General features: G+C 42.0%; 1 protein-coding gene across 2 annotated transcripts in view; it reads right to left on the bottom strand.

Annotated features, from left to right (window-relative positions):
- CCDC63 (coiled-coil domain containing 63) overlaps positions 1–20,375 on the bottom strand; it is a 54,438-nt gene that overhangs the window by 12,493 nt on the left and 21,570 nt on the right. For both annotated transcript variants that reach the window (XM_020970113.2, XM_020970114.2), the window contains exons 5-7: positions 8,498–8,617; positions 5,754–5,935; positions 814–995 (exon numbers count right to left, since the gene is read on the bottom strand). In XM_020970113.2, coding sequence (XP_020825772.1) covers positions 814–995; positions 5,754–5,935; positions 8,498–8,617 — 484 coding nt within the window. The remainder of the gene's footprint in view (positions 1–813; positions 996–5,753; positions 5,936–8,497; positions 8,618–20,375) is intronic.

The raw sequence follows: 20,375 nt of genomic DNA, 5'->3' as shown, positions 1-20,375 counted from the left end.
AATTGGAGGCCAGGTCTCTATCCACCCATGTACCTACACAGTAGGGGCTAAATAAATATTTGCTGATTGATTTGCTTTGTTTCTCATCACCATCCACTGCCTTTTTACTAGGTAAAGGCAAGGACCACACTTCTCTCAAGGTTGTATTTCCCTCAGGCTTCCAGTAGGCCCACAGGCACTTAAATTTGTTTGTAGAATGAATTAAGTTACTTGTGCAGAGATCAGCTCAAAAATAGTAGAAGGGATGGGGAGAAGGATGCTTGAGGACAGGCATATAAAGCCCAGAACCTGGTAGAAAGGGCTGGACTGGAGTTCTTTTTTCTGTATTATTCTATTATCATTGCCACAAGAATGCTCCAGGTGGGGATGATAAGTTCCTCAGACCTCCTCAAGGGCCAGCATCATTATTGTTATTGGCAATAGTAATGATGATGGTGATGATGACTAGTATATTTTAAGGTTATAAGGCACTTTATGAATATTATCTCATGTTCTCCTCATAACAATGCTGGAAGGTTGGTGCTGTTATCATCTCATTTGACAGATGAGAAAACTGAGGCAGACAGGTTAAGTGACTTGCCCAGGGTGACACAGTTAGTAAGTGTCTGATGCTGGATTTGAATACAGGTCGATTTCTCTAGCCACTGTTGCCTCTCACCAGTAATGACAGCAGAGCTGGGATGTGAAAACACGAGTCCCCCAACTCTTCCCTTCACCCATCCAGGGTCTGTCTTTCCATTACACCACACTGCATTAGCACGAGATTAAAAATCAGCAGTAATCTACAGACCATTCCCTGAGGGGTAACTGTACCTTCTTCCTTTTTGGCCTGTTCCTCAAATTCACTCCGATCCATAAGTTTGATAAATAAGAAGGACTTCAGCTTTGTTTCATGATCATGAATGCGCTCCAGCTCCCTAATCTCCATTTTGTATTGGGAGATGTCTTTTTGTCGTCGATCCTTCATGGCAGCCATTCGGGCCATGGCTTCCAGCCTAGGCAGGGAGAGACACAAAGCTGGGGACCTCAGCAGCTTTCCTCCATCCCTATCTCCATTGGCAACTACAGCCACTCTCCTCATCCCTGCCTTCCCCTAGAAGAACCAGCCATCCTTCCCACTGATCAGAGACACTCAACTTTGCCCCAGGTGAATGCTGGCTCTTCTAACACAGGAAGTCAAGAAGCTTCAGAAGTTCCCTATTGCCTCTCGAATAATATGCCAGCTCCTTTGCTTGACCACTTAAAAGCCCTTTACAGTCTGGTTCCAAGCTATCTTTGCAGACTGATTTCATCTCCATTTCATATATGCTGGGTTTCAGCCAAACAGACTTACTTACTATTCCCCATACATGACATTCCACCTCTCAGTTCCATGTCTTTGTACAGACTGTGCCTCCTACCTGGAATCCATGCTGAATTGAGCTGTTTGTCTCTTATTTGGACCTCCCCTTCCCACATAGCCAGTATTTATAAAGCTCTTTAAGGTTTTCAAAGTACTTTATATAAGTTAACTCATTCGATTCTTACACACCAACCCTATTATATCATTATCCTCATTTTATAGTTGAGGAAACTGAGGCTGAAAGTGTTGAATAAAGTGACTTCTCCAGGACCACACAGCTAACAAATATGTGAGGCAGGAGTCTAACTCTAGCCTTCCTAACTCCCGAGTCTTGAGCTCTGTCCACTGTACCACCTAGGTTGCCATAAAACCTCAAACTCAGGAACCACCAACTTACATATGAAGCCGTTCCTGGTTTCTCTCCCCAAACTCCTGCTAAACTGTTACTCCTCTCCATATCTACCCTGGAAAATTATTTTGTATATTTAGGGCACCATCTAAGACTGTAAGTGCAGAGAAAGCACCAATTTTGGTAGAGGGGGTTTCCTTAAAAATGGTCTCTTGTGCCAATGAAATTATAGGTCCCTATCTTATCATACGTTCTATGTTTACTTAACTTTCTAGATAAATGGTATAGAGCATAGGGTTAGGAAAAATCTGGGTTGGAATTCTGCCCCAGACTTTTACTAGCTATGTGACCCTTGGCAAATCACACTTCATTTATCACTTTCAGCCTCAGTTTCCTCATCTGCAAAATGGAGATGATAATAGCACCTACCTCAAAGTGTTGTTGTAAGGATCAAATGAAGATAATCTACGTAAAGCACTTTACCAACCGTGAAGGGTCATATGTTAGCTATTATTGTGTTGTATCTTTCTGGTAGAATATGAGCTCCTTGAGGGCAGGAACTCCATTTTTGTCTTCGTATCCTGAGTGCCTAAGCATAATGCATGTCATATAGGAGGCCTCAAAAATGGCTAAATTGGATTGGATTGGACTGGACCATTGTGTTTTGAATTGTAATTTCCTGAAATCTGTTGCTTCTTAGCAGCTCATGGTGTGGTTGACAAGGGTACATGAGAAGACAGTGAGCTCTTATTCCCACCAAAGAAACATTTCATTCAATGCTCCATCAGTCCTAGAGGGTCCAAGAATAGAATCAAAGAATATCAGAGTAGAAGATCTTATCCATTCTCACCATCCCATTTTAACATAAGGAAACTGGAACCCAGAGAGCTGAAAAGACCTTCCCTAAGGCCACACAGTTAAGTTAAAACCAAGGCCCCCTAGAACTTAACTTTCTCTCATTTAAGCTAGTCCTTTCCAAATCAGTCTTGATATTATTATATCTTAATAGAAAAGTAATAGAATTGGTTACTCCCAAATCTATTTCAGTACTCACTGAAACCAGACAGGATTTGCTCAGAATTTAAAAACATGAATAGGGCCTGTTCAGCAGACTTTATTGGCTTGGTAGCTAATTAAATTCAAGAAGCGTTTATTAAGTAATTACTACATGGTAGGCACTCTCCTCTAGGTTTTGGCAACACAAAAACAAAGTGAAATAGTGTCTTTCCTCAAGGGACTTACATTCTGCTAAGGAGATAAAGACCCATATACACAGATCAGTGAGCCCTTCCATCTCTCTGAGTATGCCAAGTGCCCCAAATCAGTTGATCATATCCTAAAAAGGAAAGGACTTAAGAAAGGGAGGTGAGATAAAAATAGCATTTTTTAGAAAGGGATGTTACAAAGTTATGTCACTGAAATTAAGAGAAGATAGAAGCAATTGATGCAAGAGAGCAGTAAATGATCAACAGGAAGATGCCACACTCTTCTCTTGACTAGGAAAGAGAAGGATAAGATGAGAAAGAGAATAACAAAAGCAACTAAAAGAAATAGAGGTTGGCAGGATAATGGGAGGGTTATTAGATCTCTTTCCATGGTTATTGGGAAGAGACCTGGATCAGATTTGTGTAAGCGAAACAAACCACAGGAACAAAGTGCTAACAGAAAAGAGGAGAGGAAAAACAACATAAAAGAGTTTAATAGGAAAAAAATACAGATTTAAAAACTAAGATTCTAAATGTAAATGGATTAAACTCCCCATTTTAAAAAAAGTGATGGAATGGATTTTTAAAAAATCCTAACCATGTACAACATACAAGAAAAATATTTAAAACATAGACATACAGTGAAAATAAGGAGATCAAACTAATTCTATTATTCTTCAGGCCAAACCAATTGATTAAGATCAGTCAGTTGCAGACTCAGACCTTAACTCATGTCCCTTCCCAGCAGCCCACAAACTTTTCTGCTGGGGAAGGATATGTTACTTTCTAGCCCTCATGGTGGAAATAGAGGAAGCTATTGACAACTCTTCTCACCAGCATCAGTAGGGCTTCCTACTGAGGCTTCAGGTCTCCCAGTAACAAGGCTCTTTGTTACTCTGGCAACAAGTTAGCATCTGCCACTCATCAGGGAGGATTCAGTTAAACTATTTCTGTCATAACACCAAATCACTTACAAGGCAAGACTCTTCTACACTCTTTCTCTGTCCTAAATCCAAAGTACCTCAAATTATTCAGACCTGGCAGACAAATGGAGGGTTCCTAACCTCCCAATCTTATAGCCTAACTCCTTTTATGAGAAAACAAAGACAAGAGCTTTGACATTGTGAGATAGCTATCGATGAGGACAGTGCCTCATGGGGAGCAAATGTCTGTCACTCAAGGTGGCTGCAGAAAATTTCGGAGTTTGATCTCATTTCCGGCTGGAGAAGTAGACAGAGAACAATTGCGATTATCCTTGTTTGACAGAAAAGAAAAAGACTGAGGGAATGGCTCAAGACCCCATTGTAAGAAAGCAAGTCTGAAAACTTGTCCATGGACATAACCCAGAGTTCTGGACTGGCCATCCACTACTTTTCTTCTGTCCTTTCTTTTTTAACCAACAAATAACCATTGTAAGTGAGTTTAAAGTAGTTCTTCATTTTAAGCAAGCTCCATTGAACAGAGTTTGGAGCTAATATAATATATTTATAATAAATATATAACAAGATAACCCCTGATTCATTAAACTTGATATCTGAATTTCAGGTGATCAATATAATCTCATGTTGGTTAGCCTCCAACTACCCATGTGACCTTGGACAAATCACTTGACTTCCTTGGCCCTCAGTTTCCTTACCAGTAAAATGAGAGAGTTGGCCCAAATGAGGAGTTTAAGTGACTTGCCCAAGGTCACAGACAGTAACCATCAGAGGTGAGATGTGAACGTTAGCAGTACTCTTTCCACTGAACCACTCTAATTCTAAACTAAAAAAAAGGTGCAAGTTGAGTGAATCAAGCCCCTGAAACAGGACTCCAGAGGAATCAAGGGAGCCCTACACATTCAGCTGAATATTCTATTTATTAAGCACCTATTATGTGCAAAGCACATAGGTGAGAGGTAGTATGGTACAGCTGTAAACTTGGAGTCAGGAAGACCTGATTTCAAATCCTTCCTCTGACACTAACTATGACCCTAGCCAGGTCACTAATCCCTCAGGGTTTCAGGCCATTCTCTAGGACCTAGTTTTCTATATGCATGGGTGGAGGAAGTTCCCACACCAGAACTTTCCCATACTGACAAAATCACAGCCTCTTCCCATATAGGAATATAAGCAAGTCATTGTGTTAGGTACTAGGGATGCACAGAGCCCAACAGTCTACAAAGTACTAAAAACAGGATTATGATATCATAGACTTGGAACTAGAAGAGATCTCAGAGGAAATCTAATCCAACTCACTCATTTTACAGATGAAGAAACTGAGACCTAGAATGGTTGGTTGTTCTGCTCTAGGTCACACAGGTAGCAACAGAACCTGGATTTGAAGCCAGGACTACAGAATAGAATATTCTATTCCTGGGACCCAAAACTAAATATTCCCAGAACTACAAAAGCCAAGAATCCATGGGCTTGGCCACCATATTCACCCTCTTTTTCACTGAACGTTTCCAGCAGAGAGGGAGAGAGAGAGAGAGAGAGAGAGAGAGAGAGAGAGAGAGAGAGAGAGAGAGATGGATGGATAGATAGATAGACAGGATCATAAGTTATTGTGTTTGGTACTAGAAGTAAAGAGGGAAATTATTCCCCTCTGCAAACATATCTCTAATTTTTCCTATAGAACTCTATGGAGTTCTACTGGATTCTCTTTACTGAGATATTTTGTTCTAAAGCCAACTTTGCCACTCAAAAAACATTGATTTGTAAGCAACAGAAACCTTTCTACACAGAAGAGGCCAACCTCTGTATAACCAAAATGGAGGTGGATTTTTTTTCCCTCTTGGTCCCAAGAGGGTGCCAGATTCTCAGCCAAGCCCTGCAAAGGCCCTCTTCCAACCTGCCATCTTTCTCTCCCTGCCTACCACTGGTTGTAGGCTTGTGTAGACTGTTCAATGGCCACATGCATCGTTTTCTTCTGCATCACAAGCCGCCGATGGAGCTGCTGGTAGACATGGTCATATGCTGCCTTCTCAAATCTCAGATCCTCTATGTCATGCCGAAGCTTGGAGTTGGTGGTCAGCAACGTGTCAAAGTGGACAGTGACCTACCCAAGAGACTACCTGTCAGGGTTTAGTGGGAAAAGGGAGCAGCATGGAAACATGGTATATGACTCGAGTAGTCCAGCTTCTCTGCCTCCAAGTCTAAGTCTAAGGCTCTTTCCCCTACATCAGCTGCCTTTCATGCAAGAAGTTTAAAGACACTCCTTTTCCTCCCCTTTGGAAACTGGAACTAGGATCTCACAGTCACTCTGTCCTAAGAAGTGTTCCAGTCATTCTGATTGTAACCATGGCTCCATTCTTGGAATCCCAGAGTCTCCCAGTGGCCATCCACCCTTGAACTGAAAAAGAATTTCCTTTCCATCCCACCCAGCATGTGCTCACCCAGCATTTGCTTAGAGATTACAGTGAAGGAATAGCTGATCCTTCCCCAGGCAGGCCAGTCCACTTTGTCACAGCTCCCATTGCTGGGAAGTTTTTCTTATTCTCACTCCTAAACTGGCCTCTTGGTAACTTTCACCCATGGCTGCTAGTTTTAACTTGGTGGAAGGAAGGAAGGAAGCAGAATCTTCTTTCACATGCTAACCTTTGGGACTCTTCAAGTCCTTGAAGAGAACCCTCATGCCCCCACCCACCAACTCACCCAGACCCCCAGACTTCTCTCTATTTTCTAAGCTAAACAACACTACTTCCTTCTACTGACCCTCCATATGGAATGATCAGGAGTCTATTCCCCATCCTCATTGCTCTCCTCTGGACACACTCCAGCTTATGAATGTCCTTTCCTCATGTGTGGGGTTAATTAGCTCATTCCTGTGCCAATGGAAGAAGAGAAGGTGCCCTGCTCAGGTAGGACTGTGGCTTTATTTTTAGGGACCAGAAACATGATTGAATTGGTACAGGGAATTTCCAAGGAGAAAGCCCCCTCAACCATTGAAGACTGTCCCCTACTCTGAAGCTTAAAGACTTAGAGAATTGTCTGAGGCACTGAGAAGTTAAATTATTTGCTTCTCTTGACAGTGAATAGCAGTTTAAAAACAAAAACAAAAACAACAATGTTTTGCTTCAAAATGTACTCCATTGCCAGAGTCATCTTGTGAAGAATACTTGGCACTTTTCAAAAGATATTCACAGAAAATAATTCATATGTTCCTCACAACACACACCTAGGAGATAGGTAGACTAAAGACAGTACTGCATGGAAGAGTGCCCAGACAACCTGAGTTCTCCTTTTGGATTGGTCATTAACAGCTTACATTCTACAGGGAGGAGGAAAAACAACACAGGGACATAGAATGTCCATACAAAATAGGTACCTTGGGGGCAGCTAAGTGGTACAGTGGATAGACCTCCAGCCTTGGAGTCAAGAGGACCTGAGTTCAAATCCTGCCTTAAACACTTGACACTTACTAGCTGTGTGACCCTGGGCAAGTCACTTAACTCTGATTGCCACCAAAAAACAAAACAAAAAAAATGGGCATCTTGTGATGTCAAGGGGTGAGATAAGGAAAATGATAACTGGAAAATGGAAGGTAGGTCCCACCTGAGTTGCACTTTAAAAAGTGCTAAGGATCATGGTGTATCTTCTTTAAACACCCAGAGAGCCCCTGGCTCATTCATCCCAGGAAAGGACCTGATTTTTGTTGTTCAGTCATGTCCAATTCTTCATGACTCCATTAGGGGTTTTCTTGGCAGAGATATTGCAGTGGTTTTCCATTTCCTTCTCCAGCTCATTTTATAGATGAGGAAACTGAGGCAAACAAGGTGAAGTGGCTTGCCCAGGGTCACGTAGTAAGTGTCTGAGGACGGATTTGAACTCAGGAAGATTGAGTCTTCCTGATTCCAGGAATGGTGCTCTATGCACTACAGCACCACCTAGCTGCCCCATACAAGTCAGTTATCCCCCAGTGGACATTTTCCAGTGAGTTCCTTCTCCAAAAGGGAGCTGCATTTTAAGCCTGATGGATCACTGGGAAATAAAAGGCATTATACCTTGGGAGAGAGAGAGATAGTTATATTTTGGGTACCAGGGAGACAATAGGAGCATTATTTAGGGGGAACTCAGGGCAATTCTAAGGATTCTTCATGCATCATCCTTCCCTGGGCAAAAGGCAACCAATGTGAGATGAAAGGTCACAAAGAAAGTCATTTCCCCACAGAGCATTAGGACTCAACCCCAGGATCCCCAAAAATTGATAGCCCAGTGTCTATTTCTACAAGCTCCTGCCTCTTCCATCAAATTATAACTTGGCTTTCCTAAGCACTTTAAGGTTAACAATGGTTCTCCCTCTTCACAACCCTGTAAATGGGGAGTATGAATATGATCACCCCCACCTTACAAATGAAAAAATGAGGCTTCTCCTGGTCACAGGATAATAGGATCCCAGGACTAGAGCTGGGACTCCAGAAGCCATAGGCTCTAATTTCCTCGCTTTTATAGACTCCCATAGACACAAGGACTTGACCAGAGTCACAGAGATAGTAACTATTACAGGTAGCATTTGAACTCAGGTCCTCTGACTGCCCAAGTGCAGCTCCCATCATATCCCATTATGCCCATTGAAAGGGAAAGGGGTGGTTTGGATAGTGAGGCCAATGACATCACTTACCAGATTCAAATGGGTCTCCAGAATAGAAATTTGCTTTCGTAACTTCTGGGGGTTTTGGGTTTCTTGTATTTTCACCAAGATCCGTTTTTGTCTCAAAATTTTGTTTTCTATGTCCATTATCTTGGAGTGGGGGGGGGGAGGGAGGAAGAAAAGAAATCCAGCTGTATTGATGCCCATGAAAATTTTGCCCGCCTTTTTCTTTGATACTTAGCGACCCGTGATTTGTTTCCCATGATAATGACACATAATGGGGAGTGACTCCCCCTTCACCAGTGCAGATCTTGTGACTTGGAGGTGACTTTAAGAGCTACTATGGCAGAAAAACATACCACATCATCCTCCAACCTCCAGCAAACCTGGTGATGAACCTCTGTAAACCTAGGTGGGCTGGCCTTAGACAGCTAACACACACACACACACACAGAGTCAATCAATAATCAAACCATTGACAGTAATAATAATGATGGTAATATCTGACATTCCCATAATGCTTTGATGTTTACAAAGCACTTGTCATACATTACCTCATTTGACACAACAACCCTGTGAAGGTTATTAGGGTTATTTTACAGATTTCCCTTGCCTCTCCCTAGTTTTCACAGATTGAGATTTACATATAGATGTACATTGTACATATGAGGAAACTGAGGCTGTGAACAATAAAATGACTTGCCTAGGTTTATACAGCTAGTGGATGTCTGAGGTTGGATTTGAACTCAGGTCTTCCTGACTCTGAGTCCAACACTATCTACTATGCCACTGAGCTGCCTCTGAGCATTTATTATGTTTCAGGCATGGCACAGCAGTTTTACTGGGTTGAAGTTGAATCTCTGACACTTCCTAGAAAGTCATGTTAACCCCTCAAGGACCCCAGGCAACTCTAAGACTCTCCCATCCAGAGCAGTTGTTGATCTGCCATAGTTAAAGGAGATTCAATTTGGGAGCTCTCTGCACTGATAAAATCCCAGGGAAAGAAGGAAAAAAGGAAGGAAAGAGAAAATTAAAGAAAGAAAAAGAAAGGAAGGAAGGAAGGAGAGAGAGAGAGAGAGAGAGAGAGAGAGAGAGAGAGAGAGAGAGAGAGAGAGAGAGAGAGAGAGAGAGAAAGAGAAAGAAAAAGAAAGAAAGAAAAAGAAAGAAAGAAAGAAAGAAAGAAAGAAAGAAAGAAAGAAAGAAAGAAAGAAAGAAAGAAAGAAAGAAAGAAAGAAAGAAAGAAAGAAAGAAAGAAAGAAAGAAAATTGTTCCAGGCAGTGGAGATACAAAGACAAGAGTGAACTAGGAAACTGCACAGGCCACATCACATTGCAAACAAGGAATCACATGGGGGCATTCTCTAAGAGGATGCCAAATGAGAAAAGTATGATGAGAAAAAATAGTGGGATGCTCGTACTAAGAGCTCAGGAAGACCAATGGACAGCCCGTGGGCCCCATGGGCATCCGTGCCATGTCAAGAAAATTTGGAAAAGGCCCCCAGCATCAGGTAAATCCCTCCTGTGGAGAATTCCTTTGAAGCATGATCTGTGTGGGTCCTTGGAGAAAACTCCCACACTGATGAGGTTACAGATCCATTGGAGTCAAGGAGTCTTGTTTCTATGTCTTATTTCCTCCAATCAGTTATAATCATTAATAGTAATAGTTAGAATTTATATAGTCCTTACTATGTACCAGGCACTATGCTAAACATTTTATAAATATCTCATTTGATTCTCACAACAACCATGGGATGAGGTGCTATTATTATCCCCACTTTACTGATGAGAAAACTGAGGCAGAGCTGATGTGATTTGCCCAGGGTCACACAGCTATCAGGTGTCTGAGGGTAGATTTGAACTCAGGTCTTCCTGACTGGACCCAGCATTCTATTTTCTGTGCCACCCAGCCAACTTCAAATTTGCATTCAGTGAAAAATTAAAAATAATCCCTGCCCTCAAGGAGCTCATATTCTCATGGGAAGACAAAATGTGAATAACTAGGTACATATAAGATCTGTACAGAGTAGATAGAAGGTTGTCCCAGAGGGAAGCCAATAGAAGCAGGGAAGAGGGGGAAGGCCTCCTGCAGAAAGTGGGATTTGAACTGAATCTTAAAGCAAGCCAGGAAGGGGAGGTGAGGGGGGGCAGCATTCCAGGCAGAGGGCACAGCCAGTGCAAAAACAGAGTCAGAAGATGGAAGGTCCTGTTGGAAGAAGAGCAAGGAGTCCAGAATAGCTGATCACAGAGTATGGGCCAGATAGGGGCCAGGTAGGGAAGGACCTCAAATGCCAAAAGAGGATTACATTTGATCCTGTAGGTATTAGGGAGATGCTAGAGCTGACTGAGTAGGGCAGTGACATGGTCAGATCTAGCTTTAGGAAAACCATTTGGTATTGAAAGATAGACTAGAGTGGGGAGAGAGTTGAGGCAGGGAGACAAGTCAGTAGGATATTGCAATAGTCAGAACACGTGGTGATAAGAACCTGTACCAGTGTAGTGAAACTACCACCACCTCTTATACTGCCAGAGGAGCAAAGAGAGCATTTATGAGACATATACTCCAGATAGAAATGGTGAGATTTGGCAACAGATTAGATATGTGGGGTGCATGTGAGTGAGCAGTCAAAAATAAAACCGAGGTTGCAAGCTTGAGTGACTAAGAGGATGGTTGTACCTTAATGGTAATAGAAAAGTTAGGAAGAGAGAAGGTTGGAGGATGGGAAGCAGAAAAGTGGAGGGAGAGATAACAAGGTCTGTTTTAGACATGTTGATTTTGAGGTGCCTATAGGGCATTTGGTTCTAGGTGCTGAAAAGGCAGCTGGTGATGAGAGACTAGAGCTCAGGAGAGAGATGAAGCCTGGATATATAGACTACAGAATCATCTGCCCAGATGGTGAGGGGAGGAGGAAAGGGGAAATGAGATCACCAAGCAAGATAATATAAAGAAAGAAGAAAAAAGGGTCCAGGATAGAGCACTGGAGGACACCCATAGTTAGCAGGAGAAATTTGGATGAAGATCCAACAAAGGAGAATGAGAAATGGTTAGATAGGAGACTCAGGAGAGGAAATATGAAAATAGAGAGAGGAAAAAGAGATTATAAACAGTGTCAAAGGCTACCAAGAGGTCAAGAAGATTGAGAAAAGGCCATTAGGTTTGGCAATTAAGAGATCTTTGGTAACTTTGGAGAGGGTAGAATGAGGAAGTTGGAAGCCAGATTGCAGAGGGTTTAGAAGAGAGTGAAAGGAAATGTAGAGAAGCTAACCTTACTAAGGAGTTGAGCCTCATCAGACAATAGCCATGGAGGAATGGTCAGAATAAGAGGAAGGTTTTTTTTTTCAAAGATGGTGGAGATATAGACATGTCTATCTATATCTATTTAGAGAGAGAGAAAGGAGAGCCAGTAGATAAGAAGATATGGAAGAACAGAGAGAAAGATAGAGTGGGAATGATTGAGGGAGATATTTGTTGAAGAAAATGGGAGAGAGTGGGATTCTGGGTGCACGTGAAGGAATTTTCCTTGGCAAGGAGAAAAATCACCTCTTTATTATAGCTGGGACTGAAAGAGGATATGGTGGCAGATGTCTGAGTGACTCGAGATGAGTAGGAGGAGAGAAGAGTTAGCTCTTGGTGAAAGACAGCAATTTTTTCAGTAAAGTATAAGGTGAAGTCCTCACTCTAGAGGGTGGAAGGTGGGTGGAATACTTGAGAGACCAAAAGGTTTGAAATAGACTCTGTGCTAATTGGAATAGTGAATTGACTTTGGAAGGGGTAAGAGGATTGCCTTGCCATGGTGAAGGCGGGGCTGATAATATATAACATGCTTTTGGATGGACCTAATTGGCACAGTTTTTGTCACTTTATTCAGCAGCAAACAAAGGCAAAGAAGGTAGATGGCAGCATTAACCCAGGGATGAGTTTTGAGAAGGCATAATAGGCAATATAAGACACAGGAGTAAGAATTCCAGGCTCACAGATCCACAGTTGGGAAGGACATTCAAGGTCATCTAAGTCAACCCCCTGCCTCCTTATTTTACAGGTGAGGAAATGAAGGCCCAGTGAGGTGAAGGGACTTCCCTAAGCACAGTCAGTCAGTCAACAGGCAAACAGCTATGTACAAAGAAACTATATACAGGGAAATTGGAAACAACCAGCAGAGGGAAGGCACTAGAATTAAGAGGGATTGGGAGAAGCTTCCTAGAAAAAGTGGAATTTTAGGTGAGACTTGAAGGAAGCCAGGAAGGCTGAGAAGGAGTGGTCAGAAGAAGAGAGAGAGAGAGAGAGAGAGAGAGAGAGAGAGAGAGAGATGTCCCAAAAACCTAGAGAAGAGAGTATCAAATTGGAGAGAGCGATGGACAGTGCCAAAGGCTGCAGAGAGGGCAAAGAGAATGAAGATTGAAGAAAGGCTGTTGGATCAGCCAATGAAGAGATCCTTGGTAACTTTGAACACAGCAGTTTTGGTGGAATGATGAGGTCGGAAGCCAGGATGTAGCAGAGAGTGGCACGGGTAGAATTTGAACTCAGGCCCTCTACCTCCAAATCTTCTCCCTGCTCATCCTGATACAGGAAGATGTGTGATTCCAAGACAGCAGCAGCAGCACTGAGGAGGCCACATCTGGCACAGAATCACAAAAGGAGATCCGAGATTAAGGGTAAAGAAAGATTAAGAAGGAGAATATAAAATCATAGCAGAGAATATACTTTCCTTAACTATATATATAGTCATGTGGCTAATTAAGAGATTCCAGCATCTGTATTAGGGCAGAGCGATTCAGGTTTGTATTCAGTTGTTAAGAGACTCTGGAAGTCACCTAATCTAATCTGTACTGAAAGGAGGATTCTCCCTCCCCTGCCTCCTCCAACATGTGGTCATCCTCTGCTTGAAGACCTCTAAGGAAAGACTTAGCGACAAGTGACATAATGGAAAAAGAATAGGGAAGGGGACAGCCCAACATGGCCATTAATTGTACGGTTGTTTAAACAAAATCAACCTCAAGTTGGTTCAACATTCATTCAGAGCCAGGCACTGGGATCCAGACTGGGACTGTGAAGATTAAAAATGTAAGTTCTTGTCCTCAAAGATGCAAGGTAGAAAGTGAGGAAGAGGAAAAAGACCCTTAGAGTGCTCTGGGGATGTTTGAGGATGGAGGGCTTCAGAGATCATCAGGAAATGCATTAAAGAGATGGCTCCTGAGCTGAGCCTTGAAGGATGAGAACAATGTAAGCTTTCCTCCATTAGAATATGAGCCTATGGCCTCTCTTCCATCTAGTCTCCCTCTTGTCTCTTCTCCCTGCCCTTCTGTCTCCCTCTCCCTCTCCCCCCTTTCTCTCTGTCTCTATCTCTCTCCATTCTCTATCTCTGCTCTTTCTGTCTCTCTGTCTCTGTCTGTCTCTCTGTCTCTCTCTCACCCTTCTCTGTCTCTTCTCTATCTCTATCTCTGTCTCTCTGTCTGCCTCTCTCCCCTTTTCTCTGTCTCTGCTCTCTGTCTCTGCCTGTCTGTCTCTCATTCTCTCTCTGTCTCCCCTCTCTCTGTCTCTGTCTCTGTCTCTCTCTATCTATCTTTCTCTCTCCCTTCTCTGGCTCTCCTCTCTCTGTCTCTCTGTCTGTCTGTCTCTCTCCCCCTTTCTCTGTCTTGGCTCTCTGCTCTGTTTGTCTGTGCCTCTCTCTGTCTATCTTTCTCTCTCACCCTTCTCTGTCTCTTCTCTATCTCTCTCTCTCCCCATTTCTCTGTCTCTGCTCTCTCTCTCTCTCTGTCTGTGTCTCTCTCTGTCTTTCTCTCTCACCCTTCTCTGTCTCTTCTCTATCGCTCTCTCTCTCCCCCTTTCTCTGTCTCTGCTCTCTGTCTCTGTCTGTCTGTCTATGTGTCTATCTTTCTCTCACCCTTCTCTGTCTCTTCTCTCTCTCCCTTTCTCTCTCTTTCTCTCCCTTCTCTGTCTCTCTTCTCTCTGTCTCTGTCTCTGTCTGTCTCTTCATAGGATCATAGATCTAGAGCTGGAAGAGATCTCAGAAACCTTCTAGTCCAACCCGCTCATTTTACAGATGAGGAAACTGAGGCCCAAGGAAGCTAAGTGACTTGCCCAAGAACACATAAGTATCCATAGTAAGTGTCAGAGGAAGGATTTGAACCCAGCCCTTGGATGTCAGAGTCAGTGCCCCTCCATCTCTGTCAATTAGCCAATTCCTTCCTGTCTTCAACTATAAAATGAGGCAAGGATTCACTATTTGATTTAAAAAAAAATACAAACAAAAAACCTGCTGGGAAAATTGGGCAGTGGTATGGGGAAAAAAAATAGATTTAGACCAACATCTCACACCGTATACCAAGATAAGCTCCGAATGGATGTGTGACTTAGATATAAATGGTCACATCATAAACAAATTAGAGAAGCATGGAAAAAATGACCTCTCAGATCTCTGGATAGAAAAAAGTTTGTGACCAGGCAAAGGACAAAGAAGATCACAGAAGATAAAATGAATAATTTTTATTACATAAAAGTAACAAGATTTTTTTTTGCAAAAATCAAATAAAGCTACAATTAACAGGGAAACAATTAACTGCAGAAACAAATCTTTGCAGCAAGTTTCTCCAACAAATGCTTTATTTCATAGATACATATATTTATATACATATATACATACATGTGTGTATGTATATATACATATACATGTATAAATATACACATATCTATATAATACATATATGTGTGTGTGTGTGAAATTGATTCGATTTTATAAGAATAAGAGTCATTTTCCAGTTGATAAATGTCTTAGGATATGAACAGGCAATTCTCAAGAGATAAAACCAAGGCTATCTATATAAAATGTTCCAAATCACTAGTAATTAAAGAAATGTAAATTAAAGTGATTCTGAGATTCTACCTCACATCCAACAGATTGGCAAAGATGACAAATGTTGGAGGGGCTGTGGAGCATTAGGTGTATGGATGCACTGTTGCTGGACCTGGGAATGGGTACAACCATTCTACAAAGCAATTTGGATTCATACACAAAAAGCTACTAAACTATGAATGTGTTTTCACTAAGCTATATCACTCCTAGGCCTACACTCAAAAGAAATCAAAGAAATATGAAAAGGTCCTACAAGTGCAAAAATATTTATAGCAGTTCTTTTTGTAATGGCAAAAAATCTGGAAACTAACGTTTGAGGAACGGTTGAATTGTCATAAGTGAATGTGATGGAACACCATTGAGCTATAAAAGATGGTAAAGGGGATGGTTTCAAAGAGATATGGAAATAAAATTTTAAAAACAAAAACAAAGACACATGAGAAGACTTATACATACTGATACAGTGAAATAAACTGAACCAGAAAAAAACTTAAACTATGATCAGTTCTGCTATAACACGACGTATACTTTCCCCAAAAGTGTAACAAGAGGCAACATTACTTAATAAAAATCATAGACTTAGTGGGGAAATGGAATTAGGGGCACAATACTAAAAAAATTAGCCAGTGACACATTAAAAAGATAGGAACCTCAAGTCTCTCCCCAGTCCAGTCCAGCTTCCATTTAGCCACCAAAGTGGATTTCCTAAAATGCAAGACTGATCATGTCAGTAAACTGCAGTGGCTCCCTATCACCTCCAGGATTAAATACCAAATGCTGTGTTTGGCATTCAAAGCCCTTCCTAACCTGCCCCCTCTACCTATCCAGGCTTCTTACACCTTACTCCCCACCTCATATACTTACTATCTGTGTGACCCTGGGCAAAGCATTTAACCTCTGTTTGTCTTAATCCACCGGATTAAGTTTCTTTGCCAAGAAAATGCCATGGACTATGTGGTCCACTGGATCACAAAGAGTCGGACATGACTGAACTGAAAAACAATGTGCCAGACATTGTGCTAAGCACTGAGGATACAAAAAGAAGCAAAAGATAGCCCCTGCCCTCAAGGAGCTTACAATCTAACGGGGGAAACAACATACAAGTAAATATATAGAAAGCAAGCTACATACAGAAACAGGAAATAATCAAGAGAGGGAAGGCACTGGAATTAAGAGGAGTTGGGGAAGGCTTTCTGGAGGAGCTAGGGTTTTAGTTGGGTCTTAAAGGAAGCCAGGGAGGTCAGTAGTCAGAGCTGAGGAGGGAGAGCATTCCAGGCATGAGGAATAGACAGAGAAAGTGCCCAGAGCCAAGAGATGTTCATGAAACAGCGAGGAGGCCAGTATCACTGGATGGAAGACTATATGGTATATGAGGTAGAATTTGAACTCAAGTCTTCCTGACTCCAGACCCAGTGTTCCCCACCTCAGTTCATCACCTGCCCCCTTAATCCCTTCCCCCAACACATACACACACCTTTTTAGTCTTTTGTGCCACCTAGCTGTCTCTCAAAAAAAAGGGACCTATCATGAGATGAAAATTTTTATGATGAACAGAAAAAAACTATCTAAACACATAACAGTCTCTTAAGACCTCTCATTCTGGGGCTGCCACGGATCAGCCAGAAAGTGTCCAGAAAAAGGCTACCATAACAGTCAAGTTCATTTATTCATTTATTAAGCACCTACTGTGTGCCAAATACAGTGTTAAGTACTGGGGGTACAAAGAAAGGCCCCCCAAAAAAATCATGGGGAAGGACCCTGAGTTTTTACAAAGATCGAATGAAGGAAATGGTGATGTCTAATGTAGAAAAGAGCCAACGTGGATGGGAATAAGGTATGTGAGAGCCATCCTTAAGTACTTGAAAGGCTGATATTTGGAAGAGGGATGCAACCAGCTCTACTGTCCAGAGGATGGAACCAGGAGGAATAAGTAGGAGCTGGACAAAGGCAAACTTAGGCTCAACAGAAAGGAGAGCTTGCTAACATTATGGCTGTCCAGTGGTGGGATGGGTCTCCTGGGCAGGGAATGGGCTCTCTCATGGTGAGAAGTCTTGAATTCAGTGTTAGAGAGGGAGCATGGTATAGCACAAAGGAGTCAGGAGACTTGGGTTGGAATCTCAGCTTTGCTACGTTGGGCTTCTCCTTTCTGGGACTCAGTTTCCTCATCTATAAAATGGGGATGAGATGACTTCTAAGGTCCTTTCTAGGGCTACATCTCTGGGCCTCTTTTTTTATTTTTGTTTTTTTGGTAGGCAATGGGGTTGTGACTTGCCCAGGGTCACATGGCTACTAAGTGTTAAGTGTCCGAGGCTGGATTTGAAGTCAGGTCCTCCTGATTCCAGGGCTGGCGCTCTATCCATTTTACCACCCAGCTGCCCTCATCTCTGAGCCTCTTAAGGCTGAATGGATACTCTGGTGGCAATGCTTAATCAGGTACAGATGTCGCCTGGGATTCCTTCTGACTCTGAGACCCTGTGAAAGGATGTGGTTGTAAACTCAGCAATGCAGAATAGCCTGGGAATGAGGTCAGAGAAGACTATGTAAGAGAAAAAGGGCCTCGAAGACAATTCCACAGGGAATGATAACTCCAGGCAGAGAGCTGTAACTAGCATTTTTCACATCAGGGTAAGCTTCACAAAACACCCTTAAGGTCAAATTACCTCTTAGAGACAAATTCATTTGTGAGGGGAAGAAGACAGAAAACCCAGAACATAAGGAGGGTAAAGGCCTAGAGGAAGTGATATATCTGGGATCCTACAATTTTAACTAACTATTCTTGCTGACTAGGTGCTAAAGTGAGTGGTTTCTACATTGCTAGAGGAGTATAAGTATAAGGGTTGTCAGCATCCCCCATAAATGTCAGTGCCCTAAGGCATAGACCCAGTTTCCTCATCTTAGTTATAACTCTATCATCCACTTTCAGATAGCCTAAGGGAGATGGAGACCCTGAGTCTACTCATCTATGATTATTCTAAGCACAAGTCTATGGAGTTGCAGCATCAAGTGAAAGTCTTGACTTGGTTACTATGGTTTTTCTAGAATATGAGGGCTAGAAAGGGCTGTAGAGATCATTTAGCCTAGGGGTCCTTAATCTTTTTTGTATCTTGGACCCCTCTAGCAGTCTGGTGAAGCCTGTTCTCAGAATCATATTTTTAAATGCATAAAATAAAATATACAGGGGTACAAAGGAAACCAATTATATTGAATGCGATGATCAAAATATACTTTAAAGACCCCAGGACCACGGGTTAACAATCAAGAGTATTCGAGGTAGAGAAAGCAGATAAACAAAAATACCAAGGCAAGAAGGACCAGAGCATGGAGAAATATGAGGAAACTGTGGGAAAGCATAAGGTCAGAAATACTGACTGTGGCATGATCCTGGAGGGTCTGGAATGCCAGGCCAGGGGCTTGAATTTTATTCTTCAAGTTATTCAATGTCCTTTTTTCAATTTATGTAGAGAAAAAAATCTTTTATTTGTTTTGGAGAGTGGAAAGTATGTCAGCTTTTATTTCAGCCTAGATGGGGTGGGGGGAGGGTTAACGAACAAATACAGAAACAAGGCACTGAAAGAGTTTATCAGCCCCATCCCCCAAAGGAGAGAGAGAGAGAGAGAGAGAGAAGAGAGAGAGAGAGAGAGAAGAGAGAGAGAGAGAGAGAGAGGAGAGAGAGAGAGAGAGAAGAGAGAGAGAGAGAAGAGAGAGAGAGAGAGAGAGAGAGAGATAGGCAAATGGATGGCTAGATAGACAATAGATGAATGGATTGATAGATGATGTATAGATCAATGATTAGATAGGCAGATGGATAGGTAGATGGTATATAGATGGATAGATAGATGATGAATGGATGGATAGACAGATAGATAGACAGACAGATAGATAGATAGATAGATAGATAGATAGATAGATAGATAAATGGATGGATAGATAGCATAAAGCAGTTAAATGCTTCTCCCAGAAGGCAGCTAGAGTGCTGGAACTGGTGCCAGGAAAACCTGAATTCGATTCCAGTCTCAGAAACTTACTTACTGTGTGATCTTGAGTAAGTCACTTAACCTCTGTCTGCCTCACTTTTCTCATCTGTAAAATGGCAATGATAACAGTACCCACTTCCCAGGGTTATTTTGAGAATTAAATGAGATAATATTTTAAAGAGCCTTTTAAATCTTAAAGCACTATATAAATGCTAGCTATTAGCATTATACTTCTAACTTGTAATAAGTTCATTCTCTGCCTATATCCACAGGATGCTCCCAAAAAAGAGTCAATTTATTCAAATAGCAAATCAATTTCAGTAAGAGTCATAATAGCTAACATAATATGTAGTGCTCTTAGGTTGCAAAGTACTTTACAATTATTATCTCATTTGATCTTTAAAACAACCTTAAGTGCTATTATTATCCCCATTTTAAGATGAGGAAACTGAGGCAGACAGTGATTAAGTGATCCAAGATCACACAGTTAGTAAGTAACTTGCTCAAAGTCACACGGAAAATTGTCTAGGGCAGGTTTTGAACTCAGGTCTGCCTTACTCCAAGCCCAGTGTTCTCTCTACTGGGGCCCCTAGCAGACTATTATGAAAATTTTTATTGGCTCTACTGATTTCTTAACTCTGTGTAAACATTTAAACTAGGAGCTCTTTGTAGGCATAACTATATCAATACTGATTCATCATAAAACTGCTCACTAAAGTTTCTTAAATAAAATATTTAATAGTCTTCATTCCCCTCCAGGATGCACTGTTGAGTCCTGTCCACAGGACTTTTTTGCCAGGTACCTCCTCTCCTCCCTGCCCTTCCCTTTTCAGCTCCATTTGATGTGTGCTAGTCCCCTACTAGAACGCTGCTGGAGGGCAGGGACCAGCTTTCTTTCTGCATCTATTTGTATTCCCAGCAATTAGCACAGTGTATGGCATGCAGTAAGAGCTTAATAAGTGCTTGTTGACTGACTGAGTAATTTATCAAAGGAGAAGGAAAAGGAGGAGGAAGAGAAAGAAGAGAAGCAGGAGGAGGAGGAGGAGAAGAAAAAGAAGGAGAAGGAGGAGGAGGAGGAAGAGAAGGA

Source organism: Phascolarctos cinereus, unplaced genomic scaffold, assembly GCF_003287225.1.
Source record: "Phascolarctos cinereus isolate Bilbo 61053 unplaced genomic scaffold, phaCin_HiC Scaffold_4;HRSCAF=312, whole genome shotgun sequence".
Taxonomy (NCBI): Eukaryota; Metazoa; Chordata; class Mammalia; order Diprotodontia; family Phascolarctidae; genus Phascolarctos; species Phascolarctos cinereus.
Note: the sequence above shows the minus strand (reverse complement) of the source record. Positions and strands in the feature narration are given on the sequence as shown.